Here is a 12,740-nt window from a genome sequence, read left to right on the forward strand (position 1 = left end):
AGCCAGTTGCGCCACAGCTGGGGCCTCAATGGAAACCTTTGTCATAAAACCTGGCAACCCAAAACCCAAATAAGGAAGCAGATGCACACCGCGCAGCCACTTCTACTACTTCACATCTAGCTGTTGTCAAATTGCTAGAGAAGAAATTTTGTGATTAACACATCACATAAAGAAAAGAAAAACAATCTCCTGTTACCTTTAGAGTAAAAACAATTCAAGCTGTCAACTCCCACATAGAGACTAAATCATAACACAGTACTCTCTTACTAGTCCGGTGGACAGCCCATAGAGCCCCATTGTGGACCCGGAAATGTTGAGTACACCAAAGTTTTATGATGGAAATATATAGTATGGGTTCCCAGCATGCAGAAACTGCCGGATGCTAATTTGCATATGTTGGGCAATTTGTGTAATTGAGCTAATTAGCATAAATTAGCATAATCACCTATATTGATCATATTATAAGAGCTGCTTGACCAAAATGGACAATGTTAGTATGTTTTTAGGGATTACTGGAGATGCTGAGTCCATATCTGACATTTTCAAGATTCAAAATCACTATTTTAACTTGGTTTGGTCACGTTTTTACTCTCATTAAGCTGTTTTTTGTTTCCAATTTAGACAGATTTTTGGAGGATAGGGCTGTAGCGATATACAGTAGGGCTGTAACGATACACCAACCTACCAATTCGAGTCATATCGCGATTTTTGACCCACGGTTTGATCCGAACCTCGATTTTTTTGGAGGGGTCGGGCTAGACATTTCAATAGCCTTCCTTAGAACACCAGAGGATTACAATATAATACATCTGTATTATTTTATATCCTGATATTAAAAGAGAGAATACTGAATGTCTGATATTTATGACAGCACACTTTATGCAGATTAGCCTATAGCTTAGGCCTACTATTTCTATTACAACTCTACCACATTCAGCTGTCTGGTTGAAGCCTGGAAATATTGTACACAAAGAAGCATAGTTGGCTAGCTTATCATAGTCTACTGATTGGACTGTTAAGTTTCCTCATGTGTGTTTAAGGTAATACTCTTCTCGTAGGGACAAGCCCTTTTGGGAAACATTGGTATTGAGATGATCACTCAACTTGATTGCAAGAGTTTTGAATATGTGCAAATATGTGCAGCATGCTAATGATGCTAAGCAGATTTAATAGTGTAATGATTGATGAGACAGCATTGTCTAATCAAAAGCTTTATTAAAGGTCGGGAGCAGGGACATCGGCACAGAACATAGCACACGCCAGGGAAGTCAAGAACACTCGCACCTTACACACATAGGGTTGGACGCAGCCGCACCATACAGGCACAAGCACACATAATAACAACCCCAAAGTTCTCCCAGAATCCCCAGCGCGAAACATTGTGGGAATCTCAAGCACAGTCCAGCGCGCTGACGTTTCACAGCTCCCCCAACAAGCCATTGCCGTCCAGCAAAGTCTCTGGCACTGCCACACAGCAGGTGGGGTGCACACACCGCTAGAGCCCTACTCACCCAGGGGAACCACAACCACCAGCAGCCCAATGCGGGTAGTGCTGGCAGTCACCTGGCCTGTCTCCGCTCGTCCCCAGCTCCCTTCAGAGAACGCCCTCAGGTCGCACTTTCGCAGTGTCACCACCACAACGTTCCTCCAACACCTCCCGCCAGGTGTTGGAGGAACGTTGTGGTGGTGCACACTGCGAAAGTAGCCTAGCCTCCACTGGCAGAGACTCCCCACCACTGAACACCACAACTGGCACCACACCTCCAATGCTCTGCTCCGTCGTGTCGCCAGTCGAGGCACCAGACTCCAGCTCCATCGTAGCCGGACCACGCTGCGCAATCGGGCTACAGCTACCGACGTTGGCGTCCCTCCTCTGCTGCCTCATCGCAAAGCGGTCCTCCGCTGCTCCCGGCCGCTCCACTCCGCCACGGTTGCGCCACGGCCTAGACCTTCTCTCTGGCTCGTGCCATCGGATTTCACACAACAAACTTTTTTTCCCCTTATTTTTCTAAAGAGCGCCGGCGAACAGGCCAACAAGAACAGGCCTCCCGCACGCACCCAAAGGCTTAGAGTTCCGTTTTTCAGAGGGCCCTTCCGCCGGAGCTGCCCAACCGTCGTGCCTCAAACGGCTCCGCCAACCGTCCATCCTCAAGGCACCACCTCCTTGCCGCTCCACCTCTGCTCTGCTCCGCAGACAGGGCCACCGCCAACTCCAGCCTAAAGCTGCCTGGCGGGGCCAGGGGCTCAAGGACTTCTCACGGTGAAGTCAGCGCCCAGGTCGGCTTCTTAGTACCCCTTACTAGGGCCCTCTTCGGATCCTTTTGCTTGGGCCTCCACCTAGCGGTGAGCATGGACGGATTATGAACTTTCGGGCCCCTGGGCCCAGATGTATTAAGGGCTCCCCACTAATTGTCGCATGTGGAAGGGGGGTTTGGGGGTCCTTCCTCAGAAATGTTTTAATTTGTTTGATGTGATTTCCTGTATACTGGTGCATTTTGGGGATGGACTAAATTCAATCAGATTCATACACCATACATCCTGATGTGTTGATATTGAGGCAATGATTTTATGCAAAGGCTTGGGCTTCAGGGCCCCCTGACCCCGGTAGGCCCGTGCAGTAATCCATCCCTGGCGGTGAGGCCTCCCACTCCCGGCTCCTCCAGCACTGAAGACACTGTCTCCTACAGAACGCAACTTACTCCTCCATGGAAAACGTGCCCATCTACAGGTGCTGCTTTGGAAAGCAGCAGACCGCCCTGATCCACCGGCTGTGGATATCACCGCATTTGGATGGAGTTAGAAGACAGTTATGAAGAAAGGAGAGGAACTCGCCCACCCTCGATTCAAGTCCTGTTGCTCCTGCTGATTTGTTAGATGTTATCAGCAGTAACTGCAAAGCTGGGTTAAAACTGTGTACGTGTATCTGGAAAGTGCAGCTGTGCAGCTGCAGGCCTGGCCTGTACTAATTATTGTTTCTGCAAAGGCAGTGATGTTACATGTTGCAATATATATATATATATATATATATATATATATATATATATATATATATATATATATATATACACAGCTAAAAGAGCAGAAGGACAGGGATGAAGAGTCTGGAGAAGATGGCAACAGGACAACGGATGAGGACAGGAGGAGTAGTAGAGGCTAGTTCTTCCTTTTGTTACTCAATTGTGAGTCACAGCAGAGGGCCAGTGAATAGCTATTTCCAAAATGATTGTGGAATTCAGAAATAACTTGAAATTATTCCTGAACACTGAACATTTTTATCCTCCAAAAATCTGTCTAAATCGCCCCCAAAAACTCAGCAAAATCAGCTTAATGAGAGTAAGAACGTGACCAAACCATGTTTAAATAGTGATTTTGAGTCTTGAAAATGTCAGATATGGATCTCCAGTAACCCCTAAAAACATACTAACATTGTCAATTTTGGCCAAGCAGCTCCTATAATATGATCAATATTACACAAATTGCCCAACATATGCAAATTAGCATCCGGCAGTTTCTGCATGCTGGGGACCAATACTATATATTTCTATCATAAAACTTTGGTGTACTCAACATTTCCGGGTTCACCTTTCTGTCAACTAGACTATACTTAAGTTATCTTCCTGAAATAATGACATCCACCTGGCAAGATACATACCAGTGAGTGTCATCTCTGTTGACACCCTGTCGATGGCAAGGACATCATTTGCCCCATCATCACAAGCCTCAATAAAGAATCTCTCAGGGGTTGTATGCCTAACGAGACAAACCATAAAATTGTAAACAGTTAGGACAGTTCTAAAATATGATTCATGGGGGAAAATTACACTAAAATGTAATAGGCCACATTCATAACTAAATAACGTTACATTATATTTTGCTCTAGATATGAATGAGACATACTGGCAGGTGAATGCAATTGTGTAGTATTTGCATGTTAAACTGTTAATTTCGTTACATTTTCCATCGTCTGAAGGGAGACCTGAGATTTGAGACCTTTCTAAACTCTAAAGGAGGACTTTACAGCCAGATGTTCTCTCTCTCACACACACACACGCCTACGTGATTTACACATTACATTGGTTAACGTTACTTAAGGTGAACCCACTCTCTATGGAAAGGTGTCTGATCTAACATTATGGTTTTCAAAAATTGAGCTATGGCATTAACGTAAAGCCATTTAACGGACGTTAACACAACGTAGTCGTCATTACCCCGGAGCAGTGAATGTGCTGTAACGTTAAGATATAACGTTGGCTCACCAGTTACCTGGCTAACTGGCGAGCTAACTAGCCATAACTTAGCTACTGTACAATGTTGAACTTCAAACACATGAACGATTATTTCAGTCAACTCTACTAAGTATATTGACTATAAACACATCGGCCAGCTTATATGACCTTTAGCAGAATTCCCTATTGGAAATGGTTTCGCAACGAGTTTCTTCTAACATTAGCTATCTAGCTAGCATTAGCTCTTCGCAACATGATAGCAAGCTGGCAAGTACTGAATGACAGCATTAGAAGAGCACAATGCTAATGTGCAATGCCTTCACGACTAACTATTCTCTTATCCAAAACATTACAAGAGTATAATCTATATAAAAGACGTAAGTTCTATAACTCTCACGTGCGACCAGATAACTAACACATCAATTAACAGTACGATAACCCGCTGAATACTTACAAATTGAAGCTCTCGTAGGCAGTCGCCATCTTAACATCAGCACTAAGAGCACCCCCAGTGACGTGTCACATGTAAGAGGGAGAGAGACTTTTGAAGTATCGTAATAAACGTGCTTAACTTCTCCAAACGTCACATGTATTCCTTGTGTTACGGTAAATTAACGTACTCCAGACAAACGCCATGAAATGCACCCTGAAACGATTGGACAGCTGATTAATAGAGTGAAAAGTGATTGGCTAAAAAAGACTGTCAATAATTCATGACGACGCGGGCCAGTGGCGCAATGGATAACGCGTCTGACTACGGATCAGAAGATTCTAGGTTCGACTCCTGGCTGGCTCGTTGCTTTTTGACAGATACTGCATGCTACATCCTAACAACGACAGGTGTGTGAAATCCTGTGGGTTGGAAGTTCCATAAGCCAATGGAGAAGGAGGCTTGAGTGGGTGAAGTGTGTGTTGGTAACTGAATGTTAGCCAGATTTGTCTGCTTTTCCCCATACTGATGTTTTCAGTGTGGACCAAAGGTAACAGGTATTGAACAGCAGCAATTCTTTTAGTGTGTGTGGAAGGTATAGGCAATTGGACTGGTGACCTTTGTAAGTGAACTTGCACAGGTAAACTTCCTCATCTTAACCTGTGTACGTCTTCATACAAGGACGGCTGAACACGAGGGCTGCTGCTTACGATGACGCTTCAACAACAGCCTCAATTATTATAGTGGTGTTTTTTTCAATAGGATGTGTAATTAACATGCACCTGCTTGTCTTATCGCTAGCAAATTAATAAAACTACCCTCGTTAGTCCGTCTGCCCTGCCCTCTCGTGTCCCAGAATATTTGATAGCTCATTTGAGGACTATAGGTGAACAGCCGGCCATCCTTATAGGTCACTGGTTCGGCTCTGGCTTGAAGGAAGCGATGCTTTTTGGCATAGCCGTGGGGAGTGGGGGTGCAGGAAAGCACGCGTATTTATGTGTCATAAAACTCACGATCAGAAAAAAAAGAAGCTCTCCGTCCCCCTGTCTATTATTCTATTATGCACTAAAAAAATTTACATTAGACCTGGGAGATCTAAACAAAAACTAAACAAATTAACAAAACAAACCTGAGGGAGATATCCTATGACGCTAGCTTTATGGTACGACAATATGCCATATTAAGTAGCTGAATATTACCTCAATCTTCAGCTTAAAATTATGCATAGTGTTATCGGGGAGTCTCGGTGCACCACAGTGAAAGGTGGCATGGATATTGAGTAAGCTCCATCCACAAACAAGAGCTCTCTTCAGCGAGGTAGATGAACTTATTCATCTGTGTCTTTGCGTGCCTGTTTCAGTGGCCTCCTCAGAGCGCTCTTTCACTTCTTTTTGAAAGTGTAGGTTAAAGGCTACACTGTGTGTTTATGATGTTAGCATTTGTTGTAGGCTATATTTGTGATATGAGGATCAATTTAATGTAGGCTAGCCTATGAATATTGCGTTGTGTAGGCCTATGTTTTGCATATGTTTTGAGTCAATGTGTTCTGTCTAATATGCTGTGCGATAGGGTCTTTAGCCTGTTTTGACACCCATGTCAGAAGCGTGGCAAAAGGCCTGGCAAAAGCCACATTCCCTGACCGGGAATCGAACCCGGGCCGCGGCGGTGAGAGCGCCGAATCCTAACCACTAGACCACCAGGGAGACATGCTGTCTGCCTTTGGCACGAGTGGACGTGACGTCTTGCTCTCTGCGGGGCAGACTGCGGGAGATGGCTTCGCTGCAAAAACGGTTTATCCAATCAAATCTAGCCGAGTGTCGTTAATCTTATATCAAAATAAAAAAAAAAATCTACTTGGTACTGTTTTCAGTATAAAGACACTTACCTAGTGCTTTCTCATCAAATCATTTGGCTTCATTCAAGACGTCTCCAGCGCATTGAGCAAATTTGCTTTGATGAGACTCCTTAAAATAAGCAAATCTCTTATTAAATTCAGTCAAAAGGATCTTTTCAGAGAGGGCTAGTTAAGTCTCTTTATACTAAAAAACATTACCAAATCGATTTGTTGATCTTCATATAAGATCAACGACACTTGGTTAGATTTCATTTTTTTGCAGTGTTTTTAGGGTCTTTTCCATAGGGCTCTGGTGTCCATCTGGTTTCGTGTCCCACAACAGCGCCAGGTCCTTCGATAGCTCAGTTGGTAGAGCGGAGGACTGTAGGTGAACAACCGGCCATCCTTAGGTCGCTGGTTCGACTCCGGCTCGAAGGAAGCGATGCTTTTTGGTGATCTCTTTGTCTGCGACAAGACCAAGGCCTGGCAAAAGCCGCATTCCCTGACCGGGAATCGAACCCGGGCCGCGGCGGTGAGAGCGCCGAATCCTAACCACTAGACCACCAGGGAGACATGCTGTCTGCCTTTGGCACGAGTGGACGTGACGTCTTGCTCTCTGCGGGGCAGACTGCGAGAGATGGCTTCGCTGCAAAAACGGTTTATCCAATCAAATCTAGCCGAGTGTCGTTAATCTTATATCAAAATAAAAAAAAAAAATCTACTTGGTACTGTTTTCAGTATAAAGACACTTACCTAGTGCTTTCTCATCAAATCATTTGGCTTCATTCAAGACGTCTCCAGCGCATTGAGCAAATTTGCTTTGATGAGACTCCTTAAAATAAGCAAATCTCTTATTAAATTCAGTCAAAAGGATCTTTTCAGAGAGGGCTAGTTAAGTCTCTTTATACTAAAAAACATTACCAAATCGATTTGTTGATCTTCATATAAGATCAACGACACTTGGTTAGATTTCATTTTTTTGCAGAGTTTTTAGGGTCTTTTCCATAGGGCTCTGGTGTCCATCTGGTTTCGTGTCCCACAACAGTGCCAGGTCCTTCGATAGCTCAGTTGGTAGAGCGGAGGACTGTAGGTGAACAACCGGCCATCCTTAGGTCGCTGGTTCGACTCCGGCTCGAAGGAAGCGATGCTTTTTGGTGATCTCTTTGTCTGCGACAAGCCCAAGGCCTGGCAAAAGCCGCATTCCCTGACCGGGAATCGAACCCGGGCCGCGGCGGTGAGAGCGCCGAATCCTAACCACTAGACCACCAGGGAGACATGCTGTCTGCCTTTGGCACGAGTGGACGTGACGTCTTGCTCTCTGCGGGGCAGACTGCGGGAGATGGCTTCGCTGCAAAAACGGTTTATCCAATCAAATCTAGCCGAGTGTCGTTAATCTTATATCAAAATAAAAAAAAAAATCTACTTGGTACTGTTTTCAGTATAAAGACACTTACCTAGTGCTTTCTCATCAAATCATTTGGCTTCATTCAAGACGTCTCCAGCGCATTGAGCAAATTTGCTTTGATGAGACTCCTTAAAATAAGCAAATCTCTTATTAAATTCAGTCAAAAGGATCTTTTCAGAGAGGGCTAGTTAAGTCTCTTTATACTAAAAAACATTACCAAATCGATTTGTTGATCTTCATATAAGATCAACGACACTTGGTTAGATTTCATTTTTTTGCAGTGTTTTTAGGGTCTTTTCCATAGGGCTCTGGTGTCCATCTGGTTTCGTGTCCCACAACAGCGCCAGGTCCTTCGATAGCTCAGTTGGTAGAGCGGAGGACTGTAGGTGAACAACCGGCCATCCTTAGGTCGCTGGTTCGACTCCGGCTCGAAGGAAGCGATGCTTTTTGGTGATCTCTTTGTCAGCGACAAGCCCAAGGCCTGGCAAAAGCCGCATTCCCTGACCGGGAATCGAACCCGGGCCGCGGCGGTGAGAGCGCCGAATCCTAACCACTAGACCACCAGGGAGACATGCTGTCTGCCTTTGGCACGAGTTGACGTGACGTCTTGCTCTCTGCGGGGCAGACTGCGGGAGATGGCTTCGCTGCAAAAACGGTTTATCCAATCAAATCTAGCCGAGTGTCGTTAATCTTATATCAAAATTAAAAAAAAAATCTACTTGGTACTGTTTTCAGTATAAAGACACTTACCTAGTGCTTTCTCATCAAATCATTTGGCTTCATTCAAGACGTCTCCAGCGCATTGAGCAAATTTGCTTTGATGAGACTCCTTAAAATAAGCAAATCTCTTATTAAATTCAGTCAAAAGGATCTTTTCAGAGAGGGCTAGTTAAGTCTCTTTATACTAAAAAACATTACCAAATCGATTTGTTGATCTTCATATAAGATCAACGACACTTGGTTAGATTTCATTTTTTTGCAGTGTTTTTAGGGTCTTTTCCATAGGGCTCTGGTGTCCATCTGGTTTCGTGTCCCACAACAGCGCCAGGTCCTTCGATAGCTCAGTTGGTAGAGCGGAGGACTGTAGGTGAACAACCGGCCATCCTTAGGTCGCTGGTTCGACTACGGCTCGAAGGAAGCGATGCTTTTTGGTGATCTCTTTGTCAGCGACAAGCCCAAGGCCTGGCAAAAGCCGCATTCCCTGACCGGGAATCGAACCCGGGCCGCGGCGGTGAGAGCGCCGAATCCTAACCACTAGACCACCAGGGAGACATGCTGTCTGCCTTTGGCACGAGTTGACGTGACGTCTTGCTCTCTGCGGGGCAGACTGCGGGAGATGGCTTCGCTGCAAAAACGGTTTATCCAATCAAATCTAGCCGAGTGTCGTTAATCTTATATCAAAATAAAAAAAAAAATCTACTTGGTACTGTTTTCAGTATAAAGACACTTACCTAGTGCTTTCTCATCAAATCATTTGGCTTCATTCAAGACGTCTCCAGCGCATTGAGCAAATTTGCTTTGATGAGACTCCTTAAAATGAGCAAATCTCTTATTAAATTCATTCAAAAGGATCTTTTCAGAGAGGGCTAGTTAAGTCTCTTTATACTAAAAAACATTACCAAATCGATTTGTTGATCTTCATATAAGATCAACGACACTTGGTTAGATTTCATTTTTTTGCAGTGTTTTTAGGGTCTTTTCCATAGGGCTCTGGTGTCCATCTGGTTTCGTGTCCCACAACAGCGCCAGGTCCTTCGATAGCTCAGTTGGTAGAGCGGAGGACTGTAGGTGAACAACCGGCCATCCTTAGGTCGCTGGTTCGACTCCGGCTCGAAGGAAGCGATGCTTTTTGGTGATCTCTTTGTCTGCGACAAGCCCAAGGCCTGGCAAAAGCCGCATTCCCTGACCGGGAATCGAACCCGGGCCGCGGCGGTGAGAGCGCCGAATCCTAACCACTAGACCACCAGGGAGACATGCTGTCTGCCTTTGGCACGAGTGGACGTGACGTCTTGCTCTCTGCGGGGCAGACTGCGGGAGATGGCTTCGCTGCAAAAACGGTTTATCCAATCAAATCTAGCCGAGTGTCGTTAATCTTATATCAAAATAAAAAAAAAAAATCTACTTGGTACTGTTTTCAGTATAAAGACACTTACCTAGTGCTTTCTCATCAAATCATTTGGCTTCATTCAAGACGTCTCCAGCGCATTGAGCAAATTTGCTTTGATGAGACTCCTTAAAATAAGCAAATCTCTTATTAAATTCAGTCAAAAGGATCTTTTCAGAGAGGGCTAGTTAAGTCTCTTTATACTAAAAAACATTACCAAATCGATTTGTTGATCTTCATATAAGATCAACGACACTTGGTTAGATTTCATTTTTTTGCAGTGTTTTTAGGGTCTTTTCCATAGGGCTCTGGTGTCCATCTGGTTTCGTGTCCCACAACAGCGCCAGGTCCTTCGATAGCTCAGTTGGTAGAGCGGAGGACTGTAGGTGAACAACCGGCCATCCTTAGGTCGCTGGTTCGACTCCGGCTCGAAGGAAGCGATGCTTTTTGGTGATCTCTTTGTCTGCGACAAGCCCAAGGCCTGGCAAAAGCCGCATTCCCTGACCGGGAATCGAACCCGGGCCGCGGCGGTGAGAGCGCCGAATCCTAACCACTAGACCACCAGGGAGACATGCTGTCTGCCTTTGGCACGAGTGGACGTGACGTCTTGCTCTCTGCGGGGCAGACTGCGGGAGATGGCTTCGCTGCAAAAACGGTTTATCCAATCAAATCTAGCCGAGTGTCGTTAATCTTATATCAAAATAAAAAAAAAAAATCTACTTGGTACTGTTTTCAGTATAAAGACACTTACCTAGTGCTTTCTCATCAAATCATTTGGCTTCATTCAAGACGTCTCCAGCGCATTGAGCAAATTTGCTTTGATGAGACTCCTTAAAATAAGCAAATCTCTTATTAAATTCAGTCAAAAGGATCTTTTCAGAGAGGGCTAGTTAAGTCTCTTTATACTAAAAAACATTACCAAATCGATTTGTTGATCTTCATATAAGATCAACGACACTTGGTTAGATTTCATTTTTTTGCAGTGTTTTTAGGGTCTTTTCCATAGGGCTCTGGTGTCCATCTGGTTTCGTGTCCCACAACAGCGCCAGGTCCTTCGATAGCTCAGTTGGTAGAGCGGAGGACTGTAGGTGAACAACCGGCCATCCTTAGGTCGCTGGTTCGACTCCGGCTCGAAGGAAGCGATGCTTTTTGGTGATCTCTTTGTCTGCGACAAGCCCAAGGCCTGGCAAAAGCCGCATTCCCTGACCGGGAATCGAACCCGGGCCGCGGCGGTGAGAGCGCCGAATCCTAACCACTAGACCACCAGGGAGACATGCTGTCTGCCTTTGGCACGAGTTGACGTGACGTCTTGCTCTCTGCGGGGCAGACTGCGGGAGATGGCTTCGCTGCAAAAACGGTTTATCCAATCAAATCTAGCCGAGTGTCGTTAATCTTATATCAAAATAAAAAAAAAAATCTACTTGGTACTGTTTTCAGTATAAAGACACTTACCTAGTGCTTTCTCATCAAATCATTTGGCTTCATTCAAGACGTCTCCAGCGCATTGAGCAAATTTGCTTTGATGAGACTCCTTAAAATGAGCAAATCTCTTATTAAATTCATTCAAAAGGATCTTTTCAGAGAGGGCTAGTTAAGTCTCTTTATACTAAAAAACATTACCAAATCGATTTGTTGATCTTCATATAAGATCAACGACACTTGGTTAGATTTCATTTTTTTGCAGTGTTTTTAGGGTCTTTTCCATAGGGCTCTGGTGTCCATCTGGTTTCGTGTCCCACAACAGCGCCAGGTCCTTCGATAGCTCAGTTGGTAGAGCGGAGGACTGTAGGTGAACAACCGGCCATCCTTAGGTCGCTGGTTCGACTCCGGCTCGAAGGAAGCGATGCTTTTTGGTGATCTCTTTGTCTGCGACAAGCCCAAGGCCTGGCAAAAGCCGCATTCCCTGACCGGGAATCGAACCCGGGCCGCGGCGGTGAGAGCGCCGAATCCTAACCACTAGACCACCAGGGAGACATGCTGTCTGCCTTTGGCACGAGTGGACGTGACGTCTTGCTCTCTGCGGGGCAGACTGCGGGAGATGGCTTCGCTGCAAAAACGGTTTATCCAATCAAATCTAGCCGAGTGTCGTTAATCTTATATCAAAATAAAAAAAAAAAATCTACTTGGTACTGTTTTCAGTATAAAGACACTTACCTAGTGCTTTCTCATCAAATCATTTGGCTTCATTCAAGACGTCTCCAGCGCATTGAGCAAATTTGCTTTGATGAGACTCCTTAAAATAAGCAAATCTCTTATTAAATTCAGTCAAAAGGATCTTTTCAGAGAGGGCTAGTTAAGTCTCTTTATACTAAAAAACATTACCAAATCGATTTGTTGATCTTCATATAAGATCAACGACACTTGGTTAGATTTCATTTTTTTGCAGTGTTTTTAGGGTCTTTTCCATAGGGCTCTGGTGTCCATCTGGTTTCGTGTCCCACAACAGCGCCAGGTCCTTCGATAGCTCAGTTGGTAGAGCGGAGGACTGTAGGTGAACAACCGGCCATCCTTAGGTCGCTGGTTCGACTCCGGCTCGAAGGAAGCGATGCTTTTTGGTGATCTCTTTGTCTGCGACAAGCCCAAGGCCTGGCAAAAGCCGCATTCCCTGACCGGGAATCGAACCCGGGCCGCGGCGGTGAGAGCGCCGAATCCTAACCACTAGACCACCAGGGAGACATGCTGTCTGCCTTTGGCACGAGTGGACGTGACGTCTTGCTCTCTGCGGGGCAGACTGCGGGAGA

The 12,740-nt window shown here is 45.2% G+C and overlaps 1 protein-coding gene and 20 non-coding genes across 21 annotated transcripts in view; 10 read left to right on the plus strand and 11 right to left on the minus strand.

Annotated features, from left to right (window-relative positions):
• sacm1lb (SAC1 like phosphatidylinositide phosphatase b) overlaps nucleotides 1-4,783 on the minus strand; it is a 41,494-nt gene extending 36,711 nt beyond the window's left edge. The window contains exons 1-2 of the mRNA XM_076280600.1: nucleotides 4,681-4,783; nucleotides 3,653-3,750 (exon numbers count right to left, since the gene is read on the minus strand). Coding sequence (XP_076136715.1) covers nucleotides 3,653-3,750; nucleotides 4,681-4,709 — 127 coding nt within the window. The 5' untranslated portion in view covers nucleotides 4,710-4,783. The remainder of the gene's footprint in view (nucleotides 1-3,652; nucleotides 3,751-4,680) is intronic.
• Nucleotides 4,784-4,949: 166 nt separating this feature from the next.
• Nucleotides 4,950-5,022, plus strand: trnar-acg (transfer RNA arginine (anticodon ACG)). Its single transcript has one exon. It is a non-coding gene; the product is annotated as a tRNA-Arg (tRNA).
• A 1,265-nt stretch (nucleotides 5,023-6,287) lies between these two features.
• trnae-cuc (transfer RNA glutamic acid (anticodon CUC)) lies at nucleotides 6,288-6,359 on the minus strand. The gene has a single exon. It is a non-coding gene; the product is annotated as a tRNA-Glu (tRNA).
• Nucleotides 6,360-6,841: 482 nt separating this feature from the next.
• trnay-gua (transfer RNA tyrosine (anticodon GUA)) lies at nucleotides 6,842-6,928 on the plus strand. Its single transcript is given in 2 exon segments — nucleotides 6,842-6,878; nucleotides 6,893-6,928. It is a non-coding gene; the product is annotated as a tRNA-Tyr (tRNA).
• Nucleotides 6,929-6,988: 60 nt separating this feature from the next.
• trnae-cuc (transfer RNA glutamic acid (anticodon CUC)) lies at nucleotides 6,989-7,060 on the minus strand. Its single transcript has one exon. It is a non-coding gene; the product is annotated as a tRNA-Glu (tRNA).
• Nucleotides 7,061-7,543: 483 nt separating this feature from the next.
• On the plus strand, nucleotides 7,544-7,630 carry trnay-gua (transfer RNA tyrosine (anticodon GUA)). The gene is given in 2 exon segments: nucleotides 7,544-7,580; nucleotides 7,595-7,630. It is a non-coding gene; the product is annotated as a tRNA-Tyr (tRNA).
• A 60-nt stretch (nucleotides 7,631-7,690) lies between these two features.
• trnae-cuc (transfer RNA glutamic acid (anticodon CUC)) lies at nucleotides 7,691-7,762 on the minus strand. Its single transcript has one exon. It is a non-coding gene; the product is annotated as a tRNA-Glu (tRNA).
• A 482-nt stretch (nucleotides 7,763-8,244) lies between these two features.
• On the plus strand, nucleotides 8,245-8,331 carry trnay-gua (transfer RNA tyrosine (anticodon GUA)). The gene is given in 2 exon segments: nucleotides 8,245-8,281; nucleotides 8,296-8,331. It is a non-coding gene; the product is annotated as a tRNA-Tyr (tRNA).
• Nucleotides 8,332-8,391: 60 nt separating this feature from the next.
• trnae-cuc (transfer RNA glutamic acid (anticodon CUC)) lies at nucleotides 8,392-8,463 on the minus strand. Its single transcript has one exon. It is a non-coding gene; the product is annotated as a tRNA-Glu (tRNA).
• Nucleotides 8,464-8,945: 482 nt separating this feature from the next.
• trnay-gua (transfer RNA tyrosine (anticodon GUA)) lies at nucleotides 8,946-9,032 on the plus strand. The gene is given in 2 exon segments: nucleotides 8,946-8,982; nucleotides 8,997-9,032. It is a non-coding gene; the product is annotated as a tRNA-Tyr (tRNA).
• A 60-nt stretch (nucleotides 9,033-9,092) lies between these two features.
• On the minus strand, nucleotides 9,093-9,164 carry trnae-cuc (transfer RNA glutamic acid (anticodon CUC)). The gene has a single exon. It is a non-coding gene; the product is annotated as a tRNA-Glu (tRNA).
• A 482-nt stretch (nucleotides 9,165-9,646) lies between these two features.
• On the plus strand, nucleotides 9,647-9,733 carry trnay-gua (transfer RNA tyrosine (anticodon GUA)). The gene is given in 2 exon segments: nucleotides 9,647-9,683; nucleotides 9,698-9,733. It is a non-coding gene; the product is annotated as a tRNA-Tyr (tRNA).
• Nucleotides 9,734-9,793: 60 nt separating this feature from the next.
• On the minus strand, nucleotides 9,794-9,865 carry trnae-cuc (transfer RNA glutamic acid (anticodon CUC)). Its single transcript has one exon. It is a non-coding gene; the product is annotated as a tRNA-Glu (tRNA).
• Nucleotides 9,866-10,348: 483 nt separating this feature from the next.
• On the plus strand, nucleotides 10,349-10,435 carry trnay-gua (transfer RNA tyrosine (anticodon GUA)). Its single transcript is given in 2 exon segments — nucleotides 10,349-10,385; nucleotides 10,400-10,435. It is a non-coding gene; the product is annotated as a tRNA-Tyr (tRNA).
• A 60-nt stretch (nucleotides 10,436-10,495) lies between these two features.
• trnae-cuc (transfer RNA glutamic acid (anticodon CUC)) lies at nucleotides 10,496-10,567 on the minus strand. The gene has a single exon. It is a non-coding gene; the product is annotated as a tRNA-Glu (tRNA).
• A 483-nt stretch (nucleotides 10,568-11,050) lies between these two features.
• trnay-gua (transfer RNA tyrosine (anticodon GUA)) lies at nucleotides 11,051-11,137 on the plus strand. Its single transcript is given in 2 exon segments — nucleotides 11,051-11,087; nucleotides 11,102-11,137. It is a non-coding gene; the product is annotated as a tRNA-Tyr (tRNA).
• Nucleotides 11,138-11,197: 60 nt separating this feature from the next.
• Nucleotides 11,198-11,269, minus strand: trnae-cuc (transfer RNA glutamic acid (anticodon CUC)). The gene has a single exon. It is a non-coding gene; the product is annotated as a tRNA-Glu (tRNA).
• Nucleotides 11,270-11,751: 482 nt separating this feature from the next.
• On the plus strand, nucleotides 11,752-11,838 carry trnay-gua (transfer RNA tyrosine (anticodon GUA)). Its single transcript is given in 2 exon segments — nucleotides 11,752-11,788; nucleotides 11,803-11,838. It is a non-coding gene; the product is annotated as a tRNA-Tyr (tRNA).
• A 60-nt stretch (nucleotides 11,839-11,898) lies between these two features.
• On the minus strand, nucleotides 11,899-11,970 carry trnae-cuc (transfer RNA glutamic acid (anticodon CUC)). The gene has a single exon. It is a non-coding gene; the product is annotated as a tRNA-Glu (tRNA).
• Nucleotides 11,971-12,453: 483 nt separating this feature from the next.
• trnay-gua (transfer RNA tyrosine (anticodon GUA)) lies at nucleotides 12,454-12,540 on the plus strand. Its single transcript is given in 2 exon segments — nucleotides 12,454-12,490; nucleotides 12,505-12,540. It is a non-coding gene; the product is annotated as a tRNA-Tyr (tRNA).
• Nucleotides 12,541-12,600: 60 nt separating this feature from the next.
• trnae-cuc (transfer RNA glutamic acid (anticodon CUC)) lies at nucleotides 12,601-12,672 on the minus strand. The gene has a single exon. It is a non-coding gene; the product is annotated as a tRNA-Glu (tRNA).
• Nucleotides 12,673-12,740: the final 68 nt, after the last annotated feature.

The sequence above is a fragment of the Alosa pseudoharengus genome, unplaced genomic scaffold (genome assembly GCF_046254945.1).
Source record: "Alosa pseudoharengus isolate Yale_2024_CS ecotype anadromous, Long Island Sound unplaced genomic scaffold, YU_APseudo_1.1 YU_APseudo_1.1_scf_12, whole genome shotgun sequence".
In the NCBI taxonomy this organism is placed as follows: domain Eukaryota; kingdom Metazoa; phylum Chordata; class Actinopteri; order Clupeiformes; family Clupeidae; genus Alosa; species Alosa pseudoharengus.